Source organism: Motacilla alba, chromosome 2, assembly GCF_015832195.1.
Source record: "Motacilla alba alba isolate MOTALB_02 chromosome 2, Motacilla_alba_V1.0_pri, whole genome shotgun sequence".
Taxonomy (NCBI): domain Eukaryota; kingdom Metazoa; phylum Chordata; class Aves; order Passeriformes; family Motacillidae; genus Motacilla; species Motacilla alba.
The window spans coordinates 146,738,046-146,757,497 of record NC_052017.1 but is presented as its reverse complement, the minus strand read 5'-3'; the positions used below and the strand labels follow the sequence as shown (position 1 = coordinate 146,757,497).

Genomic DNA, 19,452 nt, shown 5'->3' with positions numbered 1-19,452 from the left:
TGCAGGCAGAAGGAACATGTACTTAAGCAAGTTACTCTTCAGAGTCATAATTTGAGGAATATTGTGGAATATAATCCTGTCTGCGCTGTCACACATTTGTTGGAGTGATGTGGTTTACTGTGGTTATTGCTAAAAGTCAAGGCTCATCTGCTGCTCCTCAGAGATCCTTGCAGCTCCCCTGGCTTCCATATCTATGGCAAAGTAATCTTCCTAATCAGTGGTGGATGAAGAAGGTGGATATCACAGCAGGAGGGATGATATATCCTCTATTTATTTGCAGGGAAGATGATGGACTTTTCAGAATACATAGTGTATAGGGAAAACATTGGATATTCATTTATCTCCTTGTAAAACTCTCCCCTACAAAACCAGTAAAGTCTCTTCAGATTAAGATCATGGACTCTTCAAACCAGAAGGGAGAGGGCACTGTGTCTCCCCAGTGGCATTAGTGACAAGACATTGTCCTTGGCTGTATAACTGAATTCTCTCCAGGTACAGACCCATTGGGATCTGCAATCCAGGCCTGGCAGAGTGCACTTTGAATAGCTGGCTTCAGTTTGGAAAAAAATGTACCCAAGCATATTTAATTTATTAGTGTATATTCAGCCTGATTAAATTCCAGAATGTTTCTGAAGTTCTTGTGTTTCCTTGCTGGATGTCTGTTACTGAATGTATCTATTTCTGCTGGTGTGGATAAAAGCCCAGCTCCTGGAGCTGTTCAAGATAGAAACAAAAATAAATAGGCTCGGGAACCACTCTAAGGCCAGACCCACTGGTTGACAGCAATTGTGAATAGGTTTGCTTCCCACAATAGCATGGTTTAGAAAAACATTGGAGACAAGACTGCTGCAAACATGGCATTCATCAGTGCATCTGAGGAGAGGCTGGAAATAAGCTCTGACATTGCTGAGCATCTGTCAGTGGATACATGGAGGCCAAATGGGAAACATCTGCATCTTCTCCAAATGAGGATCAGTGGAAAAAACAATTTAAAAATTCTGAAGATCAGGCTTTTCTTTTTAAAAGACTCATGGGTGTGAGGCAGCACAGACCAAAGCATCTGGGTACTGCCAGGAGATCCATGTAATTCTGATGACCTTGAAATGGGACTATGTTGTAGGAAAGCAAAGCCTGGAGGTGGCAGGACATGGGAAGAGGACATTGCAGAAGAGCTGGGCATATGTGACACTGAAGGGCAGTTAAGCAGCACCAAATAAACACAGCCAAAAACACAGCAAAGTGTGGCTGGTTTAACTTGGAATGACCAGCCTAAACTCACGTGTCCATCTTGCTGCAGCACTGCTAAGTAGCAGCAGGGATTCACATCATGCCTTCAACTGGTGCTTTGTAAGGACTGCTGGGGGTGAAGGATGAATAATTTAGGGAAAGATTTTGCAGAGTGAATCACAGAGAACAGTGAATACTATACAGAGTCTGATAAATGGCAAACAGCAAGATCTTGCAGAAGGGTTTTGAAACAAGTGAAGAGATAGCATGAACAGAGGCCTTGAGTTAGACACTGGACCCTGTGTTGGGCAGTGTACCATAAGGTTTATGCAAGTTGGATAAATCAGAAAAAAATGTGTCCTTAGATGAACCTAAGTCATTATAATGGGAAAACCAAACCTCTAGAGCTTAGTTTATCCACCTCCAAGTGAGACCCTGACCCAATGAACACACATAGTGACTATAAAATGCACTGTGTATCTCTGTTCACTAATTTAGCCCCTACCTGCATTATTGTCATCTCCCAGGTGTCATAGGCTGGGTGATCTCATGGTTTTCATCACTCACTCATATTGCCTTGCTTCCTTTTGGCACAGACCTGGGTGTGCTGCCAATGGAATTAGGGCTGTTAAAACTTGCTGCACTTTCAGTATGAGCTTAGAAAAGTTCTTCTACTCCATGCAATGGATGTTCATGATGCATCTGAGTGAGTAAGGTTTGATAAGGCTTGAAGCACCTTTCTCTCAACATTCCTCCCTGTGGGCTATCAGATTTCCCCAGACTTAGGCCTCCCATTATGCACTGAAATTAGGATATAACATAAATGACTGGGATTTCAGAACCCAAACATACCCAGAAACCCCATCACTGGTTCTGCAGAAAATCAGACATTTTCTACTCAGATGTTGAAACACAAATGTTTCAAATGCATTCTTTTAGGAATCAACACCCTGCTTAATTGCAGGGTGTGCAAGATGTGAGGATTTTGGGGTCATATTCTCCTGTAAAAAGAGAGCAAAGACTTGATAAAGGACAAGCAGGGCACAGAAGAGAAGCAAACAGAATCTAAAAAGTGCATGACGGGAAAAAGATAGATGGAGGAGGGGGATTCTTTAAAGATGGGTACTTAAATACCAATACTAAAATACTCCTCTCTTTAAAGAAATTAGTAGAATACAACACATTCAGGTGTGCTTTTTTTGGCATTAGAATCTGTTCAGTCCCTTGGTGCCTGCAGTAATGCTGACCCTAATCTCCCACTTATCACTCTGTAAGATTTCTAAGCCTTTCAGTCCTCCTGAGCAAACAAGGCACCTGGTCCCTTCTTTCCCTGCTGTAGCAGGTTGAGCACCGCTGAGTAAACCCATCTCATCAGGAGGAAGAGCAGGAGGAGGAGGAGGAGGAGACACTTTTGGGGAATGATAAAACAACGAGCAAAGCAAGAGCTGCCAGGACGGCTGGTAAGTGTGGAAGTAATGAGCTTCTTATTGATTGCACACGAGTCTTGCTTGGAGAGATGGCTGGAAATTTTTACCTTTGAAAACATTACACTGAGAAAGCTGAGAAGGCAGCAGGAGCCAGTGCTGATAAGAGGGATCAATGCAGAGCAGAGGTGGAATGAGGTTATTAATAAGTAATGGGATTCAACTTGGGAGCTAATGAAATAAAAAAGACATTTTCTAGTTGGGGCATATCACAGGCACTTGATTGCTATAGCAATGGCAATGGAGAGATTAGGAACAATGAACTGTACAGCAAAAATGGGCTGAAAATCCCTCCTCGTGGAAGCATCTAGTTAAAAGAACTGCTAAAACAGAACAGTTTTCTAGAAGATATGTATTTCAGGATATTTAACAGGGGCTGTGAATAGGAACCTGTGATCTTTGGAGCATGTAAAGATTGAAAATTATGCTGGCAAAAACAAAGCCAGATAAATTTGCAATCTCAATCCTTCTGGTTGTTATGAACAGCGTGACAATTTCACACAGCTGCAAACTGGATGTTTAGGCTCTACAGATTTCTTCATCTGGAGACTGTCTGCCATTATGTGTTGTGGTGACAATTATGCAATATGATCTTTCAGCCTTTGACATCTTTCCCTGAAGGACCACTTGGTGTAGTCTTTAGAGGGAGAGGCCTGTGGGTGTGAATGGAAGGTAGTTCCCCTCAACTTCATTGAATCCCAACAAAGCTGAAAGAGGGTAGAGCTAGCCTGGATGTCAGGAAGATTAGATATTAGGATAAATTCTTTACTATGAAGGTGGTGAGATGTAGGAGCAGGTTGCTCAAAGGTTGTGGACTCCCCTTATCCCTGGAAATGTTCAAGGCTAGGCTGGATGGGGCTTTAAGCAACCTGGTCTAGTGGAAAGTGTCTTTGCCCATGGCAGGAGGTTGGAAGAAGATGATCTTTAAGGCCCTTTCCAAGCCATTCTATGAATCTATGAATGTCTAGTCTTCCTATTCAGGCCTCTAGGATGGGTGCAAAACTGAGGAGAGCTCTACTAAACTCTATGTATCTTTAAAATGTATCTACAACTGTTCTGTATCCTTTCTCACTACATTTCTTAGGATTTTTCTGTGAGTAAAGCATGCTTTTAGCTTTTCATGATGTATTTGTCTTGAGATCTTCTCTATCTTGTCTTGAGATCTAATCTATCTTCTGATAGATTAGAAAATTGCTACTAAAATAGACCAGCTTATCCCAACACATACGTAACTCTAAAGCCAAGCTGCTAATAACCACCATCAGGTTTCACTAGCAGGGAAAGGATTCAGGAAATGTTTAGGCCTGATTTGCCTAATGTCCTTAAGGAGATCTCCAAGATCAGTGAATTGAACAAAGAAATTCATGGAACACAGAGGAGAATATTGTTCTTATTTCTGCAATATGAAAATGCAAACAAGGAGGAAAATCCCACAAAAAGGTGATTGCACACAAGGACTTTGAAACTTGGGGAAACTGGGTAGTTTTCCAAATGAGGAAAGCATTTCATGTGCTTGTTGGAGTAACAGGGAAAGAGCTGGCTTCAGTCATGCCTGAGCTACAATGCTGACAGGGAATTTGTGTGTGGCAGAGGGTGTAGGGCATGTTCTCTGCCTGAGCTACACAAACCTTCCACAGCTCATGAGCATGAAGAAGCTCTTCAGGACCGTGCTGTGAGATGAAACCTGCACATCTGAATTCTGGGGTAATCCAAAGTAGATTGGTAGGGATGCTGCTATCACAACATAGCCAATGGCAATGGTGTTCTGGGAATGTTTTCTCACAAACTGACAAGTAAGACCATTAGACAAAAACATCTTCCCCCATTATCCATACACTTTTCAGCCAGCGTCTTTTTTTATGAGATGATGGTTTGATGTCAGCCTTAAGACCATAGAGATATTTATTTAGTCTGCTTGCAATATGGGAACCATATCAAGAGATGTTAAGTCTACTTATGCTCCTGAGTCTGAGCATTTGGAGATTAAGAGCTGATATCTGATAATTCTTTTTTTTTTTCTAATCTGTCATGATGGAGTGGACCAAATGTCCTGCAAGGCAGCAAGAGGGCTTGGTTTTTAATTATTTAAAGCATGTAAGATATGTGGCTTAAGCCCAACATTGGTCTGTTTTGGACAAGAGGAACTATAATCCCTGCATTTAGTATACAGTGTATACACACCTCCACTACACAAGGTGTTGTTCATTGCTCTAAAATGGCTGAAGATCACCTTGAATTACACCAAAAACCTTCCCTGATTCCCTTGAATACCTTCGCCCTTGATGCAACAGTTGCTGGGAAGGAGATGTTTAAAAACAACCCTGACCAGGGACTCAACTGAGGGTAAGAAGATACACATTGTACCAACTATTTAATCAAGGCAGCAGCACTCATATGGTCTAGCTGCCAAATGAGATGTCTAGACAGGGTAGTGGGCTGGGCGATTTGGAAAATGAGTAATAATTCAGGCCTGAAGTTTAAGGATGGAAATTATCAAGGTAATTAATGACAGTAGCCATGGAAAAATGCCTCCCTGTCACTATGGTAGAGTTCCTCAGGTGAGGAGCTCAGCCAGGGGCTGCAGTGCAGGGCCATGAAGGAGACAGAAAGCAGGAGGAGTCTCTGTTACTTGATCAGAAGATGATGTCAGGAAACCAATATTGTTTCAGTGAAGCCTCCTTTTCACAGGAATTATGTCCCTTCCTGATTCACTCTGGGCTTCTCCATGCCTCTATTCTTTTCTGCCCAAAACACAATTATCAGGAAGGACAGCTAGCACAAGACTCCATTGAGGGGGAGCTCTTTTCCCTGAAGATGTTCCCAGGGATGGGGAGTGAAAAGCCACTCCTCCTGCCCTGCCTGTTCATAAGGGGCTTTGACAGCTGCCCTAGAGGGGAATGTCCCTGCCCACAGCAGGGGATAGAAAGATCCCTTCCAACCCAAACCATTCTGTGATTTTATGATTGTGTGATTCTATGTATTTGTGCTTTTATCTCCTTTTCTGAGTTACTGATTGAATGTGCTAATAGAATCTAAAGCTATTGAGAGCTGATATTTAGTTATTATTCAAGCCTATGAGAAAGGAAAGAAAATGTATCTGAAGATGATTAGAGAGCTCCCCTTCTGCCCCCTGACCCACTAAGAATCTGCTGTTAATAGCTTTAACTTCCTTCCCATTATGCTCTGATAGGATTTGCCTTTCAAAGCACTCTGACTAGATAAGACAGTAGGCTGCTGAATTAGAATAAGCAATACAGGCACAAAAAAGATGTGTGGGTGTGCCAAGACACACCATCTTCGAGGCTAAGGTAGCCCACTGCACCTCTCAGCAGAAAAAAACAAATCCCAACAAGCATTCCAAGCCTTATAGGGAAAAATTTACTCCTTCTCAAGTAAATTGCAGGGATCAGGAACAGAAGTTGTGGTGAGACAAAGCAAGGAGAGCCCGAGACTCAAGGTCCCTGAGCTAGGAACAAGATGAGGTGCTAAACAGTGCTAAGAGAAAGCATCTGAGTCTTTGAGAGACAGTGCTGGTTTGGGTGACTTTTGAAGCTGAAAATAAAAGTGTTGGTATAGACAGAGATATTTTTAAAAGACCAAAGATGTTCATGCCATGGAAACAAATGAGTGCACAGTTCTACAGATGAGGAAAACCCTGCGTTTTTTCAGAAAATCAGGAGGAAGCAAGACTCTACTACCACTTGAATTTGAGGCCTTGCATGGAATTTTGAACAAGGACAGGCTTCATATTTACTTTTCTTCACTTTTAAGAATGCTTGAATGGGCTGTTTGCACATATGTAGTGAGTGAGCTTCACTGGATCATCAGCTGAAGAACATATGGAATGCCCAAGAGGAATATGTGTGGGAGGTATCCTTTTTCCTTAGCCACACATAAAATGGGGTGAAGACTACATAACACTTGTTGAATTGTCCTGGTCAATTTGAAACAATCCCTATCTTGGTTCTGCCCCTGTTGAAATCAAGGGCAGTCCCATCACTGATTATAAAAAGGAGCAGAATCAAGGCCTGATGGGATCTGAAAGGATTTCCCAGGGTGTAGCTCTGTGTTACAGCACAGACATCTGACTTTGGATAATACTGAAGATTTCCTTGCTGGTTTACTTCTAAAACCCACCAAAGGGAACAGAAAGATTTCTACTGAGAGATGAATTTCTGAGCACAAGGGCAGAACAACTCCAAATTTTTAGGAGGGTCTTCAAAACTATGGATAATATAATTACCTGGACTGGTGTTATGGACCATACTGGAAAAGCTCTTAGTTTATATTATACTCTCCAGGAGAGCTGAAATTGTCTCTGTGACCAGCTCACATGGCAGAAAATGTCCTTGTGCCTTCGAGGGTCAGCAGCTTACCTGGGGAGGCACACAGCTGCCTTAGTCCTGGCATCGTGCTGGAAAGCTGATATTTTTTTTGAGGATTTGTTTGTCCTGTGCAGTGAGATGTGTTTAATTTCCATGAGAAAAACTGTTTTCCTTTATATCCTGACTCCTGAGTGGAAAGCAATGGTAATAAGCAGAAAAAGAAATAAAATAGTGGGAGATGAGTACAGTCACCAAAATTCCTATGAAGCTGGCAAGCTGAATTCAGAAATTCCACAATGAAATTAATAGATCTTTCTCCCACACGAACACTTGGACTAATGGGGGCATCTGCAAGTAAGGGTGTCCTCTTCACTGGCAAGGTCACTGGAATATCACCCACACATAAAAATTCAGATGCTTGGTGGATAAGCTGCTCCTTATTCCAATAACATGGTTTCTTGTAAGTCAGGAGACAGAGGGGGAAGCCAGTGCTGGAGTTGCAAGCAGCTTTTGTCTGTTTTAAAGTTGATTGTCTTTTGGCCAAGAGTGAAGCAAAGGGTCTGTTTGTTTTTCCAAATTAAGTAAAGTCAGCTGCTAAGTGTTGAATCAAAAAAGCAACTCTTGGCTGATGAACTAGAAAAGGCTTAAAAGCAGAAGTCATAAGTGCCACGATCTCATACCTCATGATTCAGAAGAAATAAAAACTGCTGCTCTATGCCTTTCAATGGTACATTAAGTGTCTCCAGGACAGCACCAGTGATCCATGTGGGCAGGATCAGCAAATTCTGCATGGGATATTCTAAGATTTTTGGTCCTAAAACAGGACCAGTTGCAATTCTTGCAACAACAGCTCTTTGATATGTCAAAGAGAGGACAGAAGAAATGCAGTGAAGGATCCATTGAGTCTTCAGTGACCTTCAGTAATAAGCTAGGTAGCATAATACTGCTTAGATCCCTGGGCTCCTAAGGATGAGGAACAATTGCTTGGTGAAATTTGATTAGAGATTTATTGGATTTTACAAACCTACCACTATCCAAGCCAAATATCTCTGCAGAGGTATTTGTACCCACAGAGCTGCACGGGAAAACAAAAAACCAAACGACATAACATGGCAACTCTCTCCTTTTCTTCAGGCTGGGATCAGAAAGTGATTCAAGGTCCTGAGATCTGATCCAAGAGGCTCTCAAAAGCTCCTGCATTTCCCCAAAATACTGTCTGAATGTTGTGCCTGGAACAAGACCAGAAAGGCAGTAAGCCCCCATGAACTCTGTACACCACAGGGACAAAGCTTTGAAAGGGTTTTTAGGTCCTCATTGCACTCTGCTTAGCCCGTAACAGGAGCATCTGGATGGAGCCCTGAGTGTAATGCAGGCTAAGTTTAGGCTGCAGTAGGCTAAGTTTAATTATTGAATCTCTACCTCCACCAGGGAACTTACCTGGTTTTATTATGGACTCTAAGCTGCAGATGACACAAAATTGTCTGGCTGTCTGTAAATACCTTAAAGAGCAAACACAATAAGTATTTAATTCTCAGAAGCTCACAGATAAACTATCTCCAGGTTTCTTCAGCTGAGACAAATTGATTGGGAAGGTTCTACAACGTAATTTGTCAGCCAAAGCTATCCCCATGTGCTTGAACCACTCCAGAGCAACTCATCAATACAGAGACATAAAAAAAGACTTATCTTTGTGTTTGGAATATCTTCTCCAAATTGGGGAAACAGCCTGAAATTGCTGTTCTGGTTGATTCCATCTGAATCTTTAGAGAGGTGCTTTACCCCACAGATCCAAAATGGAATCTCTTTTGTGGCAAATGTGAAGTGAAATAATGCTAGAGCAGTCAGACCCAGTGAAGTCATTAAATCTTCCATACCCCGAGTAAGCCTGGTTTTGAGAGGTTTAAGTGATGCACAGCAGGTAATCCCGTCCTTTAAATCAAAGGAAATACCTCAATTTACTCTAAATCATAGTGTCTGGGGAAGTTGGGATCTCCCTGCTTAGGATTTTTGAAGGGATGTTGTTCTCTTGCCAGAGAGTTTTTTTTTTTATTGGTTGTGGATAATTTTTTGTGGTTTTGTTCAGTGAACAGTTCAGGTTTTGGCAATGTCACCACGTAATCATGCTTTTTTTTTTTTTTTTATTGAGTAGACTTGAATGGGCTCTGGTCCTATGGTAACAAACTTCTAGCTGCAATTGTTCTCTGCTTTTTGAAGGTGCCATTAACCATTGTTCCCAGTGGCCTGCTTCTCTCTGTGGCTTTAGCTTTCCAAGACTGGATCTCAAAAGTGTCAAGGTTACAGTGGGCAAAGGGAAAGAGAGCGAGTGACTGGGAAAGTGGGATCATGCCTTTTTCCATCTTTGCCCTAATCCTGGCCTGGACTGAAGCACCCCCAGCAGTAAGAGGCTGCTGTACATTCTGCCAGCCTCAATGGCTCCTTTTGGAGGCTGTGGTGTCAGCAGGATCCTTTCTGCCCCACCCTGGCTCCTCTCTGTGGCACTGTGCCCTGAGCTCCGTGGTGAGAAGAGCTCTCCCCATGCCTGCTGCTGCTGGGATCTTCAGCAGCTCCTCACAGACTTTATCTCTGTGCCTACATCAGCCAGCCAGGTGGAGTTACAGCTAAGATTTTGGCAGTATCTGCAACTCTGAGGCTGTGTTTAAGGTCACATTTCTGTAGCTGTGCTTGCCTTCATTTAATCTTGTTTGCTCTGACGTCAATGCAAATGCAGCAGCAAGCCCAGGCTGTGAGATGCTGTCTCTATTATTATGGTTTTTTCTCTCTTCAATCACTGCTGGCTTCTTAAGATAGAGTTAAAATTACCATGGGGAGGGGTGGGTTGTTTTAACAGTGCAGCAGCTATTGTGTTGGCATATTCTACCCAAATACAGAGTATCTGCACTCAATAATTCTGTTCAATTGATTCTTCTTGTAACAGCCAAAAGGCTGAGTTCACTTTGAGCTGTGTGTGTCTGTATCCTGGTGTGATTCAGCCCTGAATGCTTATGTATTAGTCCTGCCTATTTGATACATAAACAATTTACTACCTTCATATGAATTAAATTCTCCTGACATAGATTAATGAATTCTGCCTACCATCTGGAACATCCTACAGCAGTCTCCAAATGGTGCAGGGATCCACATGTCATTGAAATGTAGCCCTTCCCAGATCAGAGCACAGGAACTGAGCAACACTGCAGCACTTTAGGACCACTGGGCAGAGTGGAATACACCAAACACTGTCCTGCTGAAGCCAGAGGTAAATTTAGGTTGATAGAGGTTATAGCAATTTTCTCGAGCAGTGTAGCAGATTTAACAGACTCCCAATTCCTACAAAATATCTAAAAGACTTCCCTTGATTGTGAGGCTCAGAGATATTCAGTGACTTGTCTCTGGCTGTGGACTAAGTCCATACAAAAAGTAGAACAGTTCCTACATTCCCCACCCGCCCACTTCAATCCCTCTAAAGCAGCCTCTGTTTGAAGAGTGAAAGGCAGAAGAGATGGATAATAGGCTTGAGGATAAAAAAAATGACATCAAAATCCTTCAACATCCATGTCATTAGTGGATCAGAGGATGGGCTGTCGTTGATTCTTCTGGCCTTAAACGCTACAGCATTCAACAAGGAAACTAAGTTTTCAGGGCATTGGAAAGCTGCAGCCTTTCAGGTCATATTTAATCATTTTTTCATGAAGAATCTCTATTTGTAAGATCCCTGCTGTCAAAGCATCAGTGGATTAGCAGGACTAGCAGGTAATTCTGCTTTAACATCAACACTGGTATAACACTATACGCTACACACAGTTTAATAGGAACTTGTAAAAAATGTATTTAAGGAGTGAGAGTCTGAAGTGTGTAATAGCCATAGAATGTGGATGACAAAATTATCACAAAGGGTTTAATGGCCTGTCCCAGCCATTAAAGAGCTGGAATCTCCTTTGCAGACTCCAGAGCACTGCTGGCTCCCTGGTCTGAGCTTCTCTCCTTTACCTTTAGCCACTGGAGCCACAAAGTCATTGAAGTGGGACAGGATCTCTGGCAGATGAGTCACCCCCCAGTCTGAGGCGATGTCTGAAGCAGCTGCTTTCAGAGACTCTGAGCTGGTCACTATCCAGCACTGTGGAGGGTGCCTCAGGCACCCACCTCAGACTGGATCCTAACAGCTGAAGAGGGCAGAGCTGGCTCCTGTCCCTTGTTCACAGCCTTCAAATAGCTCCCAAATGCCTCTCCAAATCCTTCCTACTATGGGGAATCCACAGTGCTGATGAAACCAAACCTGAAGCAACCCACTGGGAGCATGTCCTAGTGAAAACATGAGACAATCCTAGGCTAGAAACAACCTCAAATCCTTCTGTTAGAGATGTGGGGATAAAAAATGTGTTGCAGCAAGGGGTAAGAAAGTGAGAAAGGAGTTTTTAGCCTTATAACTGGGCATTCTAGAAGATTTTGGCAGTGAAGCCAATTGTATTAAATTGCCCTTGTCAAAGGGTGCATGCAAAGCTGCATGACCATGCAGTCATGTCACTTTTCCACTTCTGGCCTAATTGGCCAAAGGAAAAAAAAAAAAAAAAAGGAACAATTCTGGTAGGAGAAATGAACCCCCAGTTCTGTGGAGAGATGGGATATGTGGGCTTGAGGGTCTCTGAAGAAGTGAATTTTCTGGTGCATGTATTTTAAGAAAAATAATGGCACTGCTGACACCTCCTTTTCAGAAGACAGGGATGTTCATTCTTCTGTTCTGAATGAAATATTGCCTGGCAGAGCTGAGAAAAGGTGCTTGTCTCCCTGGGTATTTCTGAGTGCAATGGATGAGTGGCATCGAGAGAACAGGCAGATTGAGTGATGGCAGAGCTGCTCTCCCTGACTCCAAGGCTGGCCTCTGTTATCAGTGGGATAGGGCAGGGCACCACATTAATTCCTAGGCATGAGCTCCCACCACAGCAGATAGCTCCATCACTCTGGATTTCACAGTGCCAAGCCCTAAATTAAGAAAAAAAAAAAAAAAAAAAAAAAAAAAAAAAAAAAAAAAAAAAAAAAAAGCAAGGGAAGAGCTCAATCTCTTCAATCTCTTCCAATCTCTTTGTCTGCAAGTTCTGCTCGTGCTGTGATCTTTGTGGGCATGTAACATAAGCAGGAGCTGGTAGTTAGCAGGAAACACTGCATTTTTCATCTCTGCCTCTCTTCCCTCACAGCAGTGAGAAGGTTTAGCCTTGTGCTGTGATGTCAGACACACAGCCCCTGGTCAGCAGTGGTCCAGCTGCATGTACAGGCCCTTACTTCTCACACAGTCTTGTTGAGAGGGCAGGGATTCAGAGGGTGCTCAGAACTTTGGGAAATCAATCTCCTTATTCTAACAAGTGACACTAAGATTTTTGAGGCTGAAGCTGGAATTTTGAGTTACAGTCTAGATCCTTAAATAAGTTGGCTGAATTTAAGGAGTCAAATCCAGAGCTAGTGTTGAAAAACAGGTCATTTATTTATATCTTAAATCTGGATTTATAAGTCTAATATTAGTTACTCATTTTTTATAAGTTTTTATCATGATCTAAATAAGGAACAATGTCCCTATTTAGAGGTGGAAAAGTTAGTTCATATGATTTACTTGTCATTAGGACTGGAGTTCTGCACCTCCCCTTCTTTCCTGCAATGTTGCTTCCCAATAAGAAGCTTCCCAAGACTGAGGTTGCTCAGTAAATCTTGGGAGGCATATGGGAAATCTGAAGACTCCATGGTTTGGAAATTGAGTGTGCCTGCAAGGGACAATCTGCTGTGGGTTTCCTAGAACTCAAAATGGTCTCCTCATGAATTCAGGGAGGAGCTGTTAAAGTAATAATAACATTAGGAATGAGAGTGTGCCACGTGGATGAAATTGGGCAATTACTCTTAAGATCCACAAATTTCATTAACAAATTTGAAATGTTTTCACAACGTTTCACAATGTTTTCACCTTCACTCCCCTGCAAATTGAAACCCCAAATTAAGAACAGCTCCTCTACAAGCAAAACTTGTACTTGACATAATTTTCAAGTAATCATAGATTTTTTTTCAGGCTTTGATTATTCAACAGGTACCACCTTTTATAGAGCACTTGTTTTCTGAAAATTACTGGAATTGAACCTGTTTTGGAAACTAATGTAACTTTTCTCCTGTTGCTGAGTAGCTGACACTCTCTAGTGCCCTATGGAGAGGGAGTCAGCACAAATTTACAGATGAAAAACACAGTCCCAGAGGGAAAAATATCTTCCCTTCCATTTCATGAGCAGCTTGTGGTGGAAAAGGAATTTGAAACCAGTTCCCTGATAATGAGCTGGTTTTCAGAGCACTCAAATGTCTTTTCTTTGTTCTGTTTTGAAACTCTTCTTGCTGCCACTGCTGTTTTAAGAGGCCAGTGGTGCAAAGGGAGTTGTGGCAGAATGAGACACTATCTCTGGATCCTGCACTGAGGAAACACAGCAAGAATTTATTTGTATGAAGTCCCTGTAGTCAGTCCACCTTGGTACCTGTTTGTTTTAGGATCCAAGACAGCCAGGTGTGATGTTAGCACTGTGCTCAGTACTGATGATTATGAACATGGTTGTATTTTATCTTTCCCAGCCCAATGGATCCTCTGACCTCCTCAGACTCACTGGCTCACAGACAATATAAAATCCTTAAATTTCTCTAGCCCAGCAAATGATGATTTAAGTCCCTGACATTGCAGGTGTGATAATGATGCCATCTGACAAAGTGCAAGGCTGCATATTGAAGGCTTTTCTGGGAATTATTCAGGTGCTGGCTCTGTTTTCTGCATTGTTCATTCATGATGACCCGAGCTATTTACTGTACATACACAATCTGCAGTGGAAGCAAAGCCATTCATCCCTGGATGTTTAAACTGAATTGTTTCTCTCCCCTGATGAATGCCAGCATGTGTAATGGATCTCCACATGCCAGAGGGGTTTTCAGTGGCAGAGCTTCAGGCATCACATGGAGAATTAAAGCACACTGAAGGCTTGGCGTTTATTTTGGAACTGAACTAAAATAAAATCCACTCTGGGAGAAGCTTTCAGCCAGATAAGCTGGAGGATTTGATCTGTGAACTTCCTTTCTTAGGTATTTGTGTCCTCCCCTTTGAACTGCAGCAATCAGTTGATACACGTGATGATGGGAAGGAAAAGCTTCAGAATTGTGTAACATCTGCTTATCACTCCAGATTATCCTGTAGCAATGAGATTAAAGCTTTTTGTTATGTAGGAAGAGTTTGGGATTTAGAGTGGTGGTTTTGTGTGTGTGTGTGCACACGTGCTTGCTTTCTATTTTTTATCTCTTATGAAATGCACTACAAATTTGGTTTCATTGAGCAAGGAGAGGAAACCTCATGGGGGTGACTAAGAAAACAGGGATTTTTAAAGGAAGCGAAGATCATAGATTCATAGAATGGTTTGGGTTGGAAGTGACCTTCAAGATAAGACAATTCCAACCCCCCTGCCACGAGTAAGGACAACTTTGCTAGACCAGATTTCTCAAAGCTCCATCCAACCTGACCTTGAACACTTTCAAATATTTAAAGGATTCCCTTCAATCATGATGTATCTATAAACATGTATGCTACCAACTAAATATTACCTCCTGGCAGGTATACCCACAGTAGGTCTGAATTGGTGAAGTATTTTGGAGCCATACAGGGAAGTGACGTGCATAAAATAGTGGTTTGGATCTCAAGCCCTGCAGAGCTCTGTGACAGCACAACAACCTGCGTCTTTTCCCTGCTGAAAGATTGACTTCCAGGCTGAAGTCCAGCTGGTTGTCAGGTTATCTAAACTCATGCTATGTGCTTGGCTCCCTTTGGTTCCCCGTTTTTGCCAGGTGTGTGCCAATAGGACGCCTCAGGGTGCCTGATGCTGCTTTGTGTCTGTCTGATTTCATCAGATGTACAACAACACAGGTGAGGATCAACACTGAAAAGGAACCTCAGCTCAATCCCTTCTCTTCATCCAGTCATCAAGCTGATGTGCAAAGTTCCTGTAAGACTCTTCCAAATCTCACTTTTAGCCTATAATCAAGTGTTTATTGTCCTGCAATGAGCAGCTCCTGAAATCAAAATGACTTACAAATAGTAGAAGCACCTGTCTCTAGGGACCTAAGTCTGGGTACTAAGACGGCCTTAGAGGGACATCAGATTCCTATTTAAAGGGGACACCAAGTTTTCTAGATCTGAAACCACTCCATGACAATTTGCCACTGGGCATATTGTAAATTTAGTTAAATAGTGGTAATGTACTGTGACACTTCTATTTCTGCTGTCTCATTACTGTGCAGTTTATATCAGAAGGATCAGCAAGCTGAGACAAGGAAGGAGAGTGTTTAAATTACATGAAGGTTGTGGTTTCTAAATAAAGGATGGTGGTCCCTTTGGTAATATCACTATCATAATACTTTGATCCAGAGGACCTGAAGCAGTCATTCTTTACATGGGTCTCTCATTGACTGCAAAGGGAATTTTAGGCACAGAGCAATTACCTCCACAAGATTGGGCCAATTATTTAATTAAATTTTAAGTGGGAGTATATACATAGCAGATGGATATTTCTGAAAGGTACTGAGTAATATGTGCATGGGAACAGAGGATGCAGCTTATCTTGCACATTAGCCTTGGATGGGGTCTAAGTGCATTAACATTAGGATTCCAAGCAGATTTAGGTTGTGTATAAGATTTCTCCAAGCCTTCTTAGCATGTCTGAATTGTCCTCAGAAGAGTGCAGCAGAGAATGAACCAATCGCTTGGTCACTATTGTCTGAAACCAGCATGAGAACAGAAAAGGGTCCTTGGTAGAAAGATACATTGTCTAGGCAGGTTGTTCTATAGGCTTGGCTAGGTGGCTGGGTTTTAGACAAGTACTAGATTTTTAAAGGCAAGTAAAAATCTTTTAATTTAAAGTATTTTCCAAAATGATAATGCATTGATACTACATTCTTTGCCTTTTCTTCCTTTCCACTCCCATATCTCCATTTGTATTAGAGCTTTTATTCTCATATCCCATTGCTTTATATGCCTGCATTTCAGTACAAGGGCTTATTTATGTTTATTTTGTTTCACTTCACATTTACAGAGCCATGGGCAGCCCTAAGTGTTTTCCTGGAAAACAGAAAGAAACTGAAAGGGCAAGATGAGTATCATTTTTATTTACAATGATACTAAGCTTGGGCACTTAAAAAAAATCCCACCAATAACAGTGAACAGGAATTAGCAAGACAAACTTAATTAGATGAAAGGAGCTCATGTTCTTTATTTGCCAGAGGAAAACCAGGTTAATACTATAATTTATTAACATATCTTTGTGATAATAAGGGCTAGAAGTCTGAGATACTCAGATACAGCCTAGAATATTGTTTTTGTCTCTCCCATAAAACCTGAAGTGTGTACAAAGACCAGAGTGGGAATGAAAAACTTACCTGAGGGAAGAGGACTTCCTTGTTTGGACAAAAGCAAGAGCAGATCCCATCTCCTGATGCTGCCCATGAGCCTGCCACTGCCCACGCAGGACTAGAAATTTGAACAGCAAAGACCTGTGTACCATGAGATTCTTATATTATTGACAATAATGATCACTGGTTATTGATTCTTACATTATCTCCCAGCCATGACATAAAACTTCTCTGAACAAGAGCAAGTAAATAACTCCAGGTTTGCCACATCTGCCATTTAGCAGTGTCTGTAGTTAATACCCCCAGACACTCTGTTTTTGAATCGGAACAATATCCACAGTATTCTGAACAACATCTTGTTTTATTTCAGGGTATTTTCCACTGACATGAGTAAATCATTATCATTTGGTTGGTCTCTTCTTTATGGAAAAGTACCTTGTGAAACTAGGCAGAATTTTGGTGGAAATGAAGGAACTTACTCTATCCTTTAAAGCATATGTCAGTATATGTGAAAGTCCAGATCACAGAATGTCAGAAGAAAAGAGAAGGATCCATGCCTGAATCTCAACTAGCAGCTTCCCCAAACTAACATTTATCCTCTGGTATTTTCCATGTTTTGCAGAGGCCCTAAACTTCCTTTAAATTAGTGAGTACAGTGTACAGTCTGGCCCTGCTCACTGCGTAGAAAGGAGTCAATATCTGGGACAGAGTAGCAAGAGGGATAGAAATATTTGAGAGACATGGAGGAGACAAGCCCTGATTCCTCAGCTGCCAGGTTAATTTATTCTGTAGATATGGAGACTAAATTTGCCCTTTATTTTGGATTATCCTGGGGTGAGGCAGTTGAAGTAGCACAGTAATTAGGATTTAAGGTTGGCAGGAGTACACTTCAAGAGACACCAAGTTTCACACTCTTTTCAAACTTCTAAACGTGGCATAAAAACCTAAGTGGGGATTAACACAATGTAGGAGAGTGATCTCCACATCTATTTGTTTTCTTTCAGAGTGCCCCAATGGCTGAAGAAAAGCCCGAGTATACCAGCACTGTCAGTGAAGTCACGATTGTGAACCTGCAGCCTGAGAAAAATCCAGTTCTCCTCCTGGCGGGAGGGAAGCCAGGAAGCGATCATAGAAACCTTGGTTTCCAGCCTCCACCTCCAAGGATTTCAGAGAAGCTATGCCAGGGAGAGAAAAAATTGTGTCCAGAAAAGGTGAAAAAGGAGGGAATTTTGTCTCCCACCCTGTATCATGCGAATGAGTTGTGTAGCACAGAGAACACTACCCTGAAGAGACCAGTGAAATTGGCCCCTCTGGAGATCCCTGTGGAAGTAAAAGAAGCCCAGCTCCAAAAGATTATGAGCATCCAGAGAGAAGCCCAAATGGCTGCCCAGAAGCTGATGGTGATCAACTCCATGCGCAATGAGCCCCATGTGAAACGGGTAAAGAATCTGGCTCAGGGGGAGCTGGGAAACCTCCAAAAGATAAAGCTGAATGAGAAGGCTGCTCCAGAGAACAAAGATGATCCTCTACCCCCTAAAAGCAGCAAACCCCTTGGAGAAATCCAAATTATTTTGCCTTCAGAGACAACCCCTAAATTGACTAAGCAGGCAGATGCTGAGGAGGCTTCCAAGACACTCTGTAAGCCATTAATCCCCATTCTCCAGGTGTCAAACATGCATGGAGAGCCCAACAGCCCTGACAGCATCCCCGACCCCTGCCAAAATGTTTCTCGGCGCCGATTCAGATTAAGACACACAAAAGAGCAGCAGGAAGACACCGGGAAAGCCAAACCCTTAAAGGCCACGGATCCAAGTGTGGGAGAAGGCACGAAGAAAACTGCGGGGCAGAGGACACAAAAAACCCTCAGTGACGCCAGCAAGCTCATTGAAAACGTGTCCAAAAAGCAGAAGGAACGAGGAGCAAAGCAAAGGGAAATGGATGAAGCCTCTCTTGTGAGGAGGCAGTCTATTCGAAGGATGGCCTTGGGAGACATCATCCAGGTGGATGATGACTGAATGTCACAGCACAGGTACCCAGGAAGATGTTTTAGACTGAGTGCTTAGATTGAAGTCTTCAGAAGAGGGTGTGGAGACATTAGTAGTCCACCAAATAAAAATAAGGTGATACTGGTGAACAACTCTGTCATTTCTGAGATGCCTGAACAAGTGGCTCAGAGAAAATCACCTTCTCACCTACTTTGCTCAACACTAGAAGGGCCTCAGATGAGCATGGAGTATAACTTTTCAAGACACATGGACCATGCAGAAAAAATCTGGATGTGGACTGGGTGGAGGAATCAAGAGGAAAACAGGAACCTAGAAAATACTGTGTCTGGGGCTTTTTGCTCCTGAGAATACTGCCCTTGCATTCACAGCTGTGACAAATTTGTTTCAGATAGAAATTAAAATGTTCTTCATATCTACTGTTGGCAGAACAAAAAATAATTAGTGTAAGTTTAGCAAGAGACATTCAAGTCAGAAAAGGAGAAAAACTTTTAAGGACAACAAACACTGAAGAATATTGTTTACCAAGATGGGAATCTCTGTCACTGAAATTTTTAATAATGCATTAGGCAAACACCTGCCAAGGATGTTTTCAGGTGAATTAATCCTTCATTCACACACAAGGACTGGATGATCTGTAATGTCCTTCAATCTAATTTTTCTTATATTATATGGTCTACCTTTTCAGTTGCCCACTTGCAGAGCTACTAACTAAGCCATGTAGAGCAAAAAAGGTACAATAAATGCAACTTTTTACTTTCCACTGACTCTTCTTCCTTGTCCTACTGCTCATGCCAAGATAAGGCAGCATCTGATGCTGCTTTCCCTTGGTTTCTTCCGACTTCTCTTTGTTGTTTCACAGTTTCTTGGTAAATAAAGGAACACCTCACCCCTGTATTTTTTGCATTGCCTTTTACCTTTTCACCTTTGGTCACTTTTTAAGATCTTAGTCATCTTTTAAAGATTGAATTTTGGGTTTATGCGAAATATGGAATAAACCAAACATATGCA

The 19,452-nt window shown here is 42.1% G+C and overlaps 1 protein-coding gene across 1 annotated transcript; it reads left to right on the top strand.

Moving 5' to 3' along the window:
• Window positions 1-2,534: 2,534 nt before the first annotated feature.
• On the top strand, window positions 2,535-18,667 carry LOC119698117. The gene is made up of 2 exons (XM_038129691.1): window positions 2,535-2,687; window positions 17,443-18,667. The coding sequence occupies exons 1-2, from the start codon at window positions 2,646-2,648 to the stop codon at window positions 18,451-18,453; spliced, it is 1,053 nt and encodes a 350-aa protein (XP_037985619.1). The 5' UTR covers window positions 2,535-2,645; the 3' UTR covers window positions 18,454-18,667.
• Window positions 18,668-19,452: the final 785 nt, after the last annotated feature.